Source organism: Copidosoma floridanum, unplaced genomic scaffold (assembly GCF_036245765.1).
Source record: "Copidosoma floridanum isolate Cflo_tuat_1 unplaced genomic scaffold, Cflo_Japanese_pri ptg000019l, whole genome shotgun sequence".
In the NCBI taxonomy this organism is placed as follows: Eukaryota; Metazoa; Arthropoda; class Insecta; order Hymenoptera; family Encyrtidae; genus Copidosoma; species Copidosoma floridanum.
Window position 1 is genome coordinate 20,914,053 of NW_028321896.1, and position 14,165 is coordinate 20,928,217.

At 39.2% G+C, this 14,165-nt stretch overlaps 3 protein-coding genes across 3 annotated transcripts; 2 read left to right on the forward strand and 1 right to left on the reverse strand.

Annotated features, from left to right (window-relative positions):
- Positions 1–92: 92 nt before the first annotated feature.
- On the reverse strand, positions 93–854 carry LOC106643649 (Mediator complex subunit 22). The gene is made up of 2 exons (XM_014358864.2): positions 664–854; positions 93–581 (listed from the first exon to the last, which is right to left on the reverse strand). Exons 1-2 carry the CDS (start codon positions 764–766, stop codon positions 262–264), a joined length of 423 nt encoding a protein of 140 aa, XP_014214350.1. The 5' UTR covers positions 767–854; the 3' UTR covers positions 93–261.
- Positions 855–2,149: 1,295 nt separating this feature from the next.
- On the forward strand, positions 2,150–5,848 carry GABA-B-R1 (gamma-aminobutyric acid type B receptor subunit 1). Its single transcript, XM_014358829.2, has 11 exons — positions 2,150–2,462; positions 2,632–2,730; positions 2,812–2,946; positions 3,012–3,182; positions 3,270–3,505; positions 3,585–3,844; positions 3,958–4,085; positions 4,172–4,464; positions 4,555–4,798; positions 4,864–5,502; positions 5,615–5,848. The coding sequence occupies exons 1-11, from the start codon at positions 2,319–2,321 to the stop codon at positions 5,846–5,848; spliced, it is 2,583 nt and encodes an 860-aa protein (XP_014214315.2). The 5' UTR covers positions 2,150–2,318.
- Positions 5,849–10,151: 4,303 nt separating this feature from the next.
- On the forward strand, positions 10,152–14,125 carry Hen1 (Hen1 methyltransferase). The gene is made up of 5 exons (XM_014358815.2): positions 10,152–10,734; positions 10,818–11,065; positions 11,139–11,321; positions 11,404–12,795; positions 12,890–14,125. Exons 1-5 carry the CDS (start codon positions 10,462–10,464, stop codon positions 13,395–13,397), a joined length of 2,604 nt encoding a protein of 867 aa, XP_014214301.2. The 5' UTR covers positions 10,152–10,461; the 3' UTR covers positions 13,398–14,125.
- Positions 14,126–14,165: the final 40 nt, after the last annotated feature.

Consider the following 14,165-nt stretch of genomic DNA (forward strand, 5'->3'; position numbering starts at 1 on the left):
AAGGTACTAAAAGTTGAAACGATCTAAAGGTATAAATACTTGAAAAGGCCATGTATTTACAAAATGTAACAATTTATTTTAAAATACGTGTAAAGTAAGTTTGGATTGAATCTTAATGTTACAGAGATGATGATGAAAATCACAAATCAGCACTAATACCCTAACATCATTGTCTTTCCACTTGGAAAAATTCAAGCCCTTGTATCACAAAACAAGTAAATGAGTGAGCAAAACACATACACGCACATTGGAGTTCATTAGTCACTTGAATATCGAGTTGTAGTACTCCTCCTCGAGGTCAAAGAGATCCGTGGCCATGTCGTCTCGCAGCGAAGCCAACTTTTGATCACATTCTGCCTGTTTTGCCCTAAAGAGTTTGCTATTTTGCGTTATGGCTTCGTTAACGGATGGAAAGTCGTTTAGGATCAGGAATTGCTTGATGTCGGACACGAGCTTCATCAGCGATTCACCAGCTCTGACCATGTTCGCCGCGCGTACCTGCATCTCGTAGGTGTCCTGCTCGCACTGGGTCATCCGGGACAGCTGCGAGTCGTTCTCGCCTTTGGCCAGTTTTACTATTTCTGCAAAAAAAAAGGCAAACAAGTGGTTTCAATGGCAAAAAAACGCTTGGCGAAGGGACCAATGGTAGGTTAGAAAAATTACCTTCAAAGTTTTCGAGCATCGATTTCACGTCGTCTTTCAGTCTTGTCGTGTAGGATTTTAGAAGAGCCTCTTGGCTCTGGGGAAGAATGCGCTGACTCGACATTTTTGTGCAAAAATTATACTTACGATATCTAAAAATGCCTTTATATCTACAAAATTACTGTCAAAACATGATGCACAAACAAAACAGAGCAGACAGCTTCTACCTCTGCTTTTCGAGTTGGAGATGTGTGGGTGTCTCTATATATTTTAGACAGCGCACGCGCAAACGAAAGCGCCAAATGGCGCCATAAGTTAAATATAGTGTAATGTAGCGTAACGATTAAATGCTTATTTGACAAAAAGATAGACTTTTCTATGAAGGACCAATTACAATACATTATTGAATACCATATAGGCTTTGAGTTTAACACTTTATACCCCGACAGCTGCTTCGTTTGATTAGGCAGGTGTGTGAAAAAAAAACCATTTACACATTTTTCTTTCTTTAAAAGTAGCTAAAAATATTAACTATAAAGACCGTGAAAACTGTATGAAAAACACAATATGCTCATGTAAATGTAAGACAAACGGCTGTGTGTATGGAGTAAGTCGATGAAAAAAATATTTAGGAAAATTGAAAGCCACTCTCGTCAAACAAAAATTTGTTTTTTTTTTTTTCAATACTTACCTAAAACCTTGGTATTTGTTGCTTCATCGCGTAGATGGTCAGTATCTCATTATATCAAACCAACCGATCATCTTTGACACTTTTTCCTAAACAAGTTGTTGTCTGCGTACAATGGCATTTCATCAATGTAATGTTTTTTTTTTTTTTTTTTTTCTTCAGAATTTGTCAACAAAAGAACTGAAATCAAAAAAGCACAAAAGATTTTCCCCAAAACCGCAAAACTGCAATGATAGAAAAAGAGGCGAAAAAAAAAAAAAAAATCAAAGTGCAGTTTTCATCTTTCGAATAAAAGCCTGATTAAAATTTGCCACAGTGGTGTAATTCTCGCCATTCCAGAATCTCCAAAAAGCTCTCGAGACCCTGTCAATTCATAGCAGGTAAGATTTTACGTTCCATAATCCACGAGGGGCTCTCTATCCACTGATAAAAAAAAAAAAAAAAAAAAAAAAGATACATACACAAGTGATGACCATGAGGACATTCTCACCCACATCTGTATACGTTTTGCAAAAGATACCACATACGACGTCACGGAGAAAGTCTCGTGGGGCCCCTTGGAGGGTGATATATTGATCGGTAGGTGGTATAACCGGTGCGCGCGCCTCGAACGAGCTTTTTTCCCCCTTCCCTGCCCCTTAGAGAAGCTCGCCTGCAGTCCCTGTGCAGCAAAGCTCAGACGTATAGAGAGCAGGGGTTGCGACGAGAGGGGGACAGTCGGTGGTGTTTCGATCGCCACCACCTCGGGCTCGGCCGTGGCGAAGCTGGCCTCGACAACCTCTCCCCTTCAGCTGGTGATCGTCGGGTAGTGGGCCCCACCGAGCATGACTGCCAACGGGCACCAGTTGCCGCGGCGACTCGCCCGGAAGAGCCGCGCTTCGATAGGGGCAGCCGGGGCTCGGAGCTGATGCTTTTCACGTACGCGACAGTGAGAGAGAGAGGAACGGGCGGAAGAAGCTAAAGGGTCAGTTTTGAGGAGGCGAACGCGATGCCGGGGACGATAGTTGGTTTGTTGCTGTGGCTCGGGGGCCTCGCCCTTGGCGGGAAGTCGGTGTCGAGCAGGGACGACAACGTCCTGCACATTGGCGGGATCTTCCCGATTGCGGGCGAGGGTGGCTGGCAGGGCGGCCAGGTGCGTTTTTACACGTATTACCATCTTAATATATCTGTGCCTATTTTTTTTTTTTTTTTTTTTTTTTTTTTCTTACATGTTACATGTACTTACAAGCATACCGATGAATCATAATTTACACATCTCGCGTGTTCAAATGATGATGATGATACTACGTTTATTCGTGCAGGCGTGCATGCCAGCTGCAAATCTTGCCCTCGAGGATGTGAACAAGGAGAAAAATTTGCTGCCGGGCTTCACCCTAAAACTCCACTCCAACGATAGCGAGGTACATAATATAACATATACATACATATATTTAAAGCAGAGAGTTGAAAAAAAATTAATGAATGTTATTTAACGCCCGCAGTGCGAGCCGGGCCTCGGGGCGTCGGTGATGTACAATTTGCTGTACAACCCGCCGCAAAAGTTGATGCTGCTGGCCGGCTGCAGCACCGTGTGCACGACAGTCGCCGAGGCCGCGAAAATGTGGAACCTCGTCGTGGTACGTACATGTACTTTACTCCCTCCGAGGAGAGATTAAAAAAAAAACAAATGATGTATCGGTAGCTCTGCTACGGTGCGTCCTCGCCGGCACTGTCGGACAGAAATCGTTTCCCGACCCTCTTCAGGACCCACCCCTCAGCGACCGTGCACAACCCAACGAGGATCAAGCTGTTGCAAAAGTTCGGCTGGTCGCGCATAGCCATCCTGCAACAGGCCGAGGAGGTGTTTATATCGGTACGCGGACAATACATGAATAACGATTTTCCTCGTCACGTGCATATATATACATACATATGTATGATAATTGTGTGCACCAAACAGACCGTGGAGGATCTGGAGGCTCGGTGCAAGGAGGCCGGCATCGAGATAATGACGCGCCAGAGCTTCCTCTCCGATCCGGCGGACGCGGTGAAGAACCTGCGGAGGCAGGACGCCCGGATAATCGTCGGGCTGTTCTACGTAGTGGCCGCTCGGCGCGTTTTGTGCGAAATTTACCAAAACTCGCTCTACGGCAAGACCTACGTCTGGTTCTTCATCGGCTGGTACGAGGACAATTGGTGAGCCATTATGATGGATGGATGGATGGATGGATCGTTGTGTGTTGTGATGCGAGCTGCAATTTTTATATGAATCGAGGTTCGAGATGAATCTCGACAAGGAGGGCATCAGCTGCACGAAGGAGCAGATGCGCCAAGCGGCCGAGGGCCACCTCACCACGGAAGCCGTCATGTGGAACCAGAACAACGACACGACCATCAGCGGCATGACAGCCGAGGACTTTCGCCAACGGCTCAACACCGTCCTCAGGAAGGAGGGCTATGACATCGACAACAGGTACCCCGAGGGCTACCAGGAGGCCCCGCTCGCCTACGACGCCGTGTGGTCCGTCGCTCTAGGTAACCAAACTATATATACATTTTTTTTCTTTCTCTTTTTCCTTTGTTGCGCACTATACAACGATAAGTTAAAACAACCCGACGCGTATGGGTATAATTTTTGTGTTCTCAAGCTTTCAACAAAACCATGGAGCGACTCAGCAAGCAGGGCAAGAGCTTGAAAAACTTTACGTACAACGACAAGGAGACGGCGGACGAGATATACTCGGCCATCAACTCGACCCAATTTATCGGCATCTCGGTACATATGCACACAACAAGTATATTAATGTGGATATTGTGTAGGTATGTGTATATCGATCGGGCGTGGTATATTGATGCTCGTAGGGCTACGTGGCCTTCAGCTCGCAAGGTGATCGGATCGCCTTGACCCAGATCGAGCAGGTGATCGAGGGTAAGTACGTGAAGCTCGGCTACTACGACACGCAGATGGACAATCTCACCTGGCGCAACCTCGAGCGTTGGATCGGTGGCAAGGTGCCCCAGGACAGGACAATCGTCAAAAAGGTCCTACGTACCGTAGCCCTGCCGCTGTTTGTCGGCATGGGGGCCGTCTCGGTGATCGGCATCATCGTCGCTTGCGGCCTCATCGTCTTCAACGTCTGCAACAGGCATCGCAGGTTCGTTTCGTCTGCTCGTCATTTCCCTCAAACTCTCCATCCATAAATTATAATTACCCAACACCCATCATATTTTATCGATCCGAGCAGGGTGATCGTTTCGTCCCACCCGGTGTGCAACACGATTATGCTGGTTGGGGTGATCGCTTGCTTCGTGTCGGTGTTTTTACTGGGCGTCGACGGGCGCTTCATGAGTCCCGCCGAGTACCCGCGCATGTGCCAAGCCAGGGCGTGGATCCTGTCACTGGGCTTCACTCTGGCTTTTGGCGCGATGTTCAGCAAAGTCTGGCGGGTCCACCGACTCCACACCAAGACGAAAGCCGATCACGCCAAGGTGAGCTGTCGACAAAACAAGGTGTGTATTTATGATGACGAATAAGTATAACGATTGTCCAATAGCTGTTCATGTCGAAGCAAAAGGGATCCTCGATCCAAAACAAGGTCCAGCCCTGGAAGTTGTACTCTATGGTGGCGATCTTGCTGGTGATCGACGTCATTCTACTGGCGGTCTGGCAATTCGTGGATCCCCTGGAGCGGACGATCGAGGTGTTCCCCCTGGAACCGTCCACCCAGGGTGACGACGACGCGAGAATACGTCCCGAGCTCGAGCACTGCGAGAGCGAGCACAACAACATCTGGTTGGGGCTGATGTACGGCTACAAGGGGGTCGTCCTGATGTTCGGGCTCTTTTTGTCCTACGAGACGCGTAGCATCAAAGTCAAGCAGATCAACGACTCGCGCTACGTCGGCATGTCGATCTACAACGTCGTCGTCCTCTGCCTGATCACCGCCCCCGTGACCATGGTCATAGCCAGCCAGCAGGACGCGAGCTTCGTCTTTGTCTCCCTGGCCATAGTGTTTTGCTGCTTCCTCAGCATGGCCCTCATTTTCGTGCCCAAGGTTATCGAGGTCATACGGCATCCCAAAGACAAGGCCGAGTCCAAGTACAACCCCGACATGGGCGTGTCCAAGGAGGACGAGGAGCGCTACCAGAAACTCGTCCAGGAGAACGACGAGCTCCAGAGGCTCATACAGGAGGCGAGTTGCTTATATATACTGTATAATACACATATTATATGTACTATTGATTTCACCTATACTACATCCATATAGGTATGTATTATTAATCGTTTCAAATTGATTGATGCAGAAGGAGGACAAGATAAAACAGGTAAAGGCCAAGCTGGCGGAGCGCGACAAGCTGAGGGGCGGCAGCGGGGGTAGCAGCGGCGGCGGCAGCCTGCCCAAGGACTCGCTGATCGTAGCTGACTTTGTCACCGGCGAGGGCACCTCGGACAGCGCTATCGGTGGGGGCATTTCCTTACACACTCGCTCATCACGAGCTTCCGGTTCTGATTTTGAATTTTCAGAGTCTTACTTGTAAATCAACCCGGTGATGGCATTGCGGGGCCTACACTGTCATTGTGTATAGGTATATACACACACACGCTACGCTACGGGCATCGATCGCGCATAAATATAATGCACACACGTGTATACATATATCATGTGTGTGTAGCCGATATGCTCGTAATGACACCTTTTGCTCAAGTACAAAGATTTTTGGGACCTAAATTGAACAACGCGACTCGACACACGTATACCTACGATATAATGTTATACAGTATATATACCTACCTACATCCCTCTAAACAAGATAATAAATATATACCTACGATGGGTGCGTAAATATATATACATGTTTTTGGAGATCTGTGCCGCTGATATGACATCGAGTGGGTCACTCGTCTTTTTATCGACAAGTATTTTATTTTTATTTCATCAAAATATATTTTAAAAATACACGCACTCGCACACTTGAAATCTCACACATCTGTTGGGATGAGCTACACAAAAAAGGCACTACACTTAATAGGACCAGCGGCGATACGAATGAAAAAACGATAAAAAATAGAAACCTAAATAGTATATATATATACATTGAACGATGTTGGCCTCTATTTATAATACGGAAGTTTCGTTTTGTAAGTACCTGATGGTGGACTTTTTTAGTCCCAGCTAAATATACGTCTCGTGCAATGATACATTACAGTGTATGCACACACATAGAATGACATAGACATTTATGCATGAGTTTTATTATTTAATCATGCACTGTAAAATGCATAAGAATCAACTCGGGATGTGCATTGTAAAACTTGAACAAATACTCCTCCGAGTATAGAAAAAAAGATTCTTTTTTTTTTTTTTTTTATTCAAGCTCATTTTCATTGAATGTATAAATAAAAATACTTATGTGTAGATAATTTCAAACATTACATACAATCTCGATTTATCGATCTCTATTTTTTTTTTTTTTTTTAATATTACGTAAATTAAGTAATCTTATCTCCAAAGCAAAACAAATATTTCAATTCGGTGTTAATTATATTACATACATAATGAAACAACAGTATCAGTTGAACAATTAGTATTGAAATATTTTATTACTTATCATTAAAAAAAAAAAAATTAAATTGAAATCATCAGTACAAAATAACAAACACAATTAAGTATTTTATCGCACACGTACACAAAAATTATTAGCAATAACTATATGTGAACGCCGGTGTAATTGAAGATTTAAAATTTACCAAATTTACACACTAATAGTACTGGGTGGGTCCAAGTTGGGTCCAAAAAAATTAATTAACATCAAACCTCGTGGTAGATAATAATATATTTATCTCTCGTCTGCGTAACTTTTTCATTAATTTGAATCAAGCAATTGCAGATGTACATAACAATCTGAGAACTGATGTACGAAAAAAATACAATGATAGTTTGAAAAGTGTTTGCCACCACTGCACGAGCATCCAATTTAAGTAAAAAACTGCAAATATTTATAAGTTCATTAAACATAAATGCACTGCCATACAGCTGAAATGCAATCACGAGAGTCGTCGTAATTGCAATTAAATCTCGTTAGACAATACTGTTTCCTGCGGAATATTATAACTATGATCTATGTAAGCCTCATGAAGCTGCTCCCAAATTTTTTCATAGAATTAAAAAAAAAAAAAAAAAAAAAACGAAGCAATTGGCGATTATTTATTGAATTTGTTGTTTTCACTGATCAAAAGTATGTGGGCGTACGTTACCGGTTTCATTGCAACATAAAAACGATAAAGACTTTTCTAACGAGATTTAAAGGCTAATTGTGATTCAGCGGAGCCATTCGGTCAGCAGAATTTGGGAGTCTTGATGAGGTATACCGCGTTTATATACCTTATGATAATAAATTGTTCCATTGACAGCAACCGTCAAAACGTTCCAATAGAATTCCGGTGATTCGAGTGAATGGACCCGTAAACGTTTATTGCTCACCAATTTATCGATTGACGAACCAATTATTTAAGTATACACATACATAATAGGTGTACATATATGATGTGCGTGCATGTTTACAAGAGCGCATCGACTGCCCAAAAAGAACTGACTGGTGACTCCTCTCGAACGAAAAGCTGCCGATACTCATCCGATGCTTGTTGTTAAAAACAAGGTCTGTCGACCACCTTTTTTTTTTTTTTTTTTTATTCCAGAGGCCGAGCGCCAGCCGGGCGGATGACAGTGGAACAGCTGAAAGCGCGTCCAGTACGCGCTTTGAAACGATCGTCGCAGCGAAACGCGTTAAATCGACGTGTACGCATAATTATAATGTTACGAGTCAATTTTCTTCGCGCATCGGATCTACGGAAGAAGATGACGAGATGGAATGATAAAAAAAAAAAAAAAAAAACATGCACAATTTGGAATGTAGCAATTACTTGTAATAGTTACTGTAGCGTGTGACTTTTGTTCGGTGCACCGATGGATGTGGAAATTGTTTTTCAAGCGAGCGAGAGGAATTGCGTCGATGGTCGACTGATTTGTGTTCTTCAATGGAAGTTGACGATGGTGGCGATGAAGCGAAAGCATAAAAAAAAGGTGGAAAATACAAACTAGTTGTGCACCCGAGAGATTCAAACAATTTAATACTTGGGGTCGTTTCCACAAGGTTCTGGTGTTGTTGTATACTGAGATTAATTAAACATTACTGCTGTTATTATTCGTACTTTGGGTGTACCAAGTGGATATGATTTTTAATTTTTACGGCAAAAATCAGCCCTCACTTGTCGCTTGTCGTTCAGCAAGCCAACGTCAATAGTCGACGTCTGTTTTTCTATCGTACATCATATTGTTTTTTAAGTGTCATTTTTGTATTGAATTTCAAGTTATTACATATAAATACGATACACTTTTATTGTAAAAGAAAAATAGATACCGATGAGGATTACATGCAATGCAACAGCAAATAAGTCATTAGCTATGTAGAATTTCGTGTAGCCTGTATATGAAAATGTGTAAAAGTCGAAGGACTGAATTGAATATTCACGTAGGAAACAACACTTGATTCAGTGTGTTATGTTATAAATACTTTTTCGAGTGTTGTACGTGTGTTGTATTAAAAAGAAAATTTATATATATATTTACTGTAAATGTGAATGGTTAGACAAAAAAATTAACCAATTGGTTTGAAGGATATTTCAGTAGAGGATTAAAATCTTTGGTAATTAAATAATAAATATAGTGTGTTGAGGCCATCATCCGCGTATCTACCAGACTAAAGATTAATTACCTATAAAATAATGCATTACAATTATATATACATACTAGAATAATCGGTAGCAAAAATGTGTTCTCTTTTTGTTTAAGTTTATGAAAAATAATATCATATATTCTATTTATAATTTTAAAAATTTGTTATAGCTGTATGTACGCAGGTTGAATAATTAAAATACCTTCGCCGAAAGACTCTGCGTTAGCCTACATATTACCAGATGAGTATATGTACCGGCAAAAAATAAGGGTGTTTATAAGAAATACATCTTGTAATACGCACACATTAAAAATTACCGATAAATGTATGAAAAAAAAAAAAAATTTAATTCTACGTAACAAGAAAGTATTTGAAAATAATCATTCGATTGCATAGTACGCACTGCGAATTATGAATGTTGTATGTTAGATGAAGATATTAATATTTATGGCGGTTATTTTTAAATAATATAGATACATTATACAAGACGACAATTTGTTAATAGAAAAATATACATTATTCATCCAAATAAAACTTCAAATTGTTTTTTTTTCCTTGACCGTTTTTTAAAACTTTTTTCGGAAAGCAGATCAAAGCTTCGGACCCTTCCATATAAATATTCCACAAAAAAGTTTATAATTCTTAAATTTATAACGTGGATTTGTGGTAAAATTAAAATTTTTTTGAATATGACAACTTTTCGTAATTACTCTATAACGCTGCTAGCCGAATATCTTGAACTTTTTAAGTAATTTGAAGAAAATTTTTTACAAAAAAAAAAAAAAAAAAAAAAAAAGTTGTTTTACTATTCAGTTTTGAAATCTGAAAATAATTTGTCAATTTGAAGAAGAACATGGAAATTAAAAAAACCATTGGCAATTCATTGAGTTCGATTGAGTAAAAAAAATCTTATCGAGGTTTGTAAATTCCTGCAAGTGAATATATATATATATATATGCTGCTTACAAATGTAAACAACTCGGCTTCGCGCCAGTACATGCAAGATGCAAGTGTATACCTATTGTAGATATATTATACTTACGTGGAAGTTTACGAACTCTGACTCACTTTTATTTTAACTCCTTTCTTTTCCTATCGCATTGTCGACTTGATACTATGTGCAGTGCTCAAGGTGTTTATTGTAGGCTAGAGTGACATCTTATAAAGAAATATTGAAAATCTCCAAGTGACACTCTAGCAGGCTCTTACAGTCCTCGAGGATGCACTCGGCCACGTCTCCCGAACCAATTTCCGAATCTTGGCACTGTTTATTTAGTTTATAATAAAGTGTTCGCGTCAACTCTTTAGCTGCGGCTGAACAATCCCCCACGTGGTATACCTATATAACGCATTTGTTTTACGTACATACATATATACCTATATAGGTACTTACGAGTGAGGTTCGAAGTGAGGAGGACATGCTAGTGTTTCTTTACGCATTTTACATGTTTGGTAACTATGTCGTTCGTCGCCTTGCTGGTGCCAAGGACGACGATGACACGTTCCGGGCCCCGTACGCTAGTCCCAAGAGAATGAGAGAACACACGAATTTTAAGCGCCGCAATTCCGGTGACTCGGTTGACGAAGAGTCCAAGTCTACCATCACTTTCAATCCTCCAGCGTACGTCCAAAGGTTTCAGGCCGTAGAAAAAATTCTTACCGATCCGCGTTTTGGTAGGAAGCTCAGGAAGGTAAGGTGTCCGTGGAGCTCACAACTTTTCTTTACAATCTGCATTGTATGCATACTTATGCAATTAAATCTTAAATTTTTCAGGTAGTAGACTTTGGATGTTCAGAGCTAAATTTTAGCATTTACTTGAAGAAAATAGTTGGAGTTGAAGAAGTACTGTTTGTGGACATTGACCGCGACACTTTGGACAGGTACAATCCCAAGGCTAAACCATTGTACGTTGACTACCTTCACAAAAGGTCAACTCCCTTGGTTGTGAGAATTTTGGAAGGTAGTGTTAATCACCATGACAAACAATTGGAAGATGTAGATGCAGTCGTTTGCATAGAATTGTACGTTGTTTATTTTTCTGAAATTATATATTTTCTTTCACTTTCATGTATGGATTGCCTGATTTTTTCACAGAATTGAGCATCTATACCCAGAAGACGTGACAAATTTTCCTTACAGTATATTTGGTTATATTAAACCAAAAGTAGCAATTGTCACTACTCCTAATGCAGATTTTAACGTACTTTTTAATAACATGTCTGGATTTAGACATTGGGATCACAAGTTTGAGTGGACAAGAAGTCAATTTCAAGACTGGTAAGTATATATTTTTATAGGCTTGTGAAATTTTATACATTGTAAAGGGGTAAAAATTTGTAATTTTGTTCTTTACTCCTAGGGCAAACAATATTGTTTCAAGGTTCCAAGATTATGAAGTAACATTTCATGGGATATGTGATGGACCTGCAGGTACTGAACATCTTGGTTCCTGTTCACAAATGGCTGTCTTTTACAAGAGCTGTGACCTGGCAGTTCCGAAAATCCCAGGAACTGAAGGACTTTTCAAAACTGTAGAAATGTATGAATATCCTTATGAAGTTGACAGTCGTTCGGATGAAGAAAAAATTCTTGCCGATGCTGTTTATTACATAAGAAAGTTGTCCACTAATAATGAATTAATGGAAGAAGAAGTGCCTCTTCGATCGATTATGAGTCTCATGCAAATTCCCGTCACTGAAAGTGATTTGAGAGATATATTACGTGGTGATGGATGGTCAATTGAAGATAGAGAAGATGGGCCAGTTGTGATGATTCCTCCTCCAACTCAGTACTCTGATCAAAGTACAAACCAAGAAAATTTTTTTGATATTGATGCTTTTAACGACGAATTTGATAGTGACGGTAGTGGTGTATGGGGTAGGGACCCAGGACCTCCAGCAGATTATTTTTTAAATAGAGTTAGTCAATACCATGATTATGAAATAGATGGTGATCCAAGTAGAGAAGATTGGGAAAACGAACCGCAAATTGTTATTGTACGAAATTTAGAAGATGAACCACAAAATGTAGAAAACGATGGATGGGGAACCTTACCAGAAGTAGGAAATGCAGAGTTAGAGGAAGAAAATGATGATTCAGAATATGCTAATACGACTTCATCCATATACGGCGATGACACAAATTTAGATGACTTGGAAACCGAGAGTCATCTGAGTGAAATGGGCAATTCTCCAAGAGATGAATCAGTATTCATTTCAAGTTTTTCGGAAACCATAGATTCTGGAAATTCAGAAGTTTCAAGAAACTTATCTTCACAAGCACTTAACTTGACAAACACGGAAAATAGTATTGTTGAATCGGGTAGTTCTATTATCATTTCTGAATCCAGAGATAATACTAATTTTGAGACTCCTGAAAATAATTTCTGGAATGTCACAGATGAAAGTAGCATATCTACGGTCATGATTGAAACTTCAAGAGCAAATACAAGTGTTTCTTTTGAAAATTCATCAGATTCCATCTCAGTGTATGAAAGTCCTATGGTATATCAGCATACTAAAACATTAAATTTAGACAATACTACAGCCAATTCTCATGAAAGTACTTTTGAAGAGCCAACTAACTCTAGTTCTCCAAATATCCCTAGTGATTGTAAAAGAAGGAAAGTTGATCAAAATACTGAGCTTTCAAATTTAGATGTTAGTATTCATGAAAATGCAACGTCAGGTGATGTACTTCAAAGCACTGACAGTAAAGATAATAATCTGAGTTCATGTTCAAATGAAGTCAGGTAACTTATGATCTTAACAATAAATTTGAAATGGAAAAATATGTAAAAACGTATATTTTTTTACTCTTAAAAAATTTTTCAAACATTTTTTTAGTGAATGTTTGCACGAAACTAAAGAACCTAAGAGTCCAGCAAATGTTTGGCAGTATACAAGTACAGTTCCTAATGCTTTAAAAAGCAAAATTTTAGACACAAAAGAAGATGCAAAAGCAGAAAATAAGATGGAAAAAATATCTCCAGATACGCCAGGTAGTTTAGTCAACAGTAGTTCTCCAGAAATTATGGATTCTGGCTATCCTAATTCTAATACTCCACCAGACTTATCGCCAGAAAATGACTTTTTAAGTGTAGCTCAATTAGATTCAGAGTCACCAAGCATAGAAGATGCACCAAGAATTGGTTTGTTTGAAGTGGAACCTCAAAATAGGGATCTAGATAATAATAACTTGGATGGCGAAGGAAACAATTTAGAGGCTAGAGATGATCCAGATCTTAATGCTCTTTTACCGATCATGAATGAACTTGAAAATGATTTGGAAAACGAAAATGATATTTATGATCCTAGAAATGGTTTCCCAGCTTGGCTACTAAGGATACAATAAATTTGCTTAATCTGTAAATAATTCTTTATAAACTACTATTAAAAATCTATCACGACTTTTTAAAGGTAAATTACCATTTATTTTTAAAAAAGATTAACTTGAAAAAAAACAAAAAAAAAAACAGATAATATAGATGGTAAGCAAGAGTTCAGGTCTTAAAATTTTCTTTTGTCTTAAAATTAAAAGTAGTTATTGTTTACCACTAAACGGCGAAAAAAACTTAAAATGAGTTAGTTGACTACTTGAATAAGTGTTTTTGTTAAAATGTAAATAGTACACTTGATTGTTCTAAGCATTTCTTGAGTTTTTTATTACTTCTTATAAATTATTTTTGTAAAAATAAACAAGTTTGTTTTATATTTTTTCTATGTATTCAGCTTAACTTGATAATTTTTTTCAATTCGTATTCATGAGTTTGAAAAAAAAAATAAACAAAATAAAATTAAAAAAACAATCGTTATGTTATTTAGGCAGTGATTAGTTTTTTTATACAACGGATAATAAAAACTTTATTTTTTATAATTTTCAATTATTTTTTCTGAGATTGTATGTACATAATTTTATTTTATATTATCATTGAAAAATTCATCCTATAAATGTACATACGTTGATTTTATGATAACTTTACCGAGATTAAAGAGGTATTACACTTTGTCATGGTATCTCAGGGACTTTTATAACACATCGTAACGCATGAAAATTTTTTTTTCAACATGTAGCCAAAGACAGGTCCCAAATAAAGTCTTGTTTTGTAGGTAATAAATCGAA

Excerpts from the sequence above, each read along its gene's own strand:
- LOC106643649 (XM_014358864.2), bottom strand. The coding sequence starts at position 766 with ATGTCGAGTCAGCGCATTCTTCCCCAGAGCCAAGAGGCTCTTCTAAAA. Across the intron at positions 582-663 it reads GATGCTCGAAAACTTTGAAG|AAATAGTAAAACTGGCCAAA; the intron begins GTAATTTTTCTA and ends TTTTTTTTGCAG.
- GABA-B-R1 (XM_014358829.2), top strand. The coding sequence starts at position 2,319 with ATGCCGGGGACGATAGTTGGTTTGTTGCTGTGGCTCGGGGGCCTCGCC. Across the intron at positions 3,183-3,269 it reads CCGAGGAGGTGTTTATATCG|ACCGTGGAGGATCTGGAGGC; the intron begins GTACGCGGACAA and ends TGCACCAAACAG. Across the intron at positions 3,845-3,957 it reads CGTGTGGTCCGTCGCTCTAG|CTTTCAACAAAACCATGGAG; the intron begins GTAACCAAACTA and ends TGTGTTCTCAAG.
- Hen1 (XM_014358815.2), top strand. The coding sequence starts at position 10,462 with ATGCTAGTGTTTCTTTACGCATTTTACATGTTTGGTAACTATGTCGTT. Across the intron at positions 11,066-11,138 it reads GCAGTCGTTTGCATAGAATT|AATTGAGCATCTATACCCAG; the intron begins GTACGTTGTTTA and ends ATTTTTTCACAG. Across the intron at positions 12,796-12,889 it reads TCATGTTCAAATGAAGTCAG|TGAATGTTTGCACGAAACTA; the intron begins GTAACTTATGAT and ends ACATTTTTTTAG.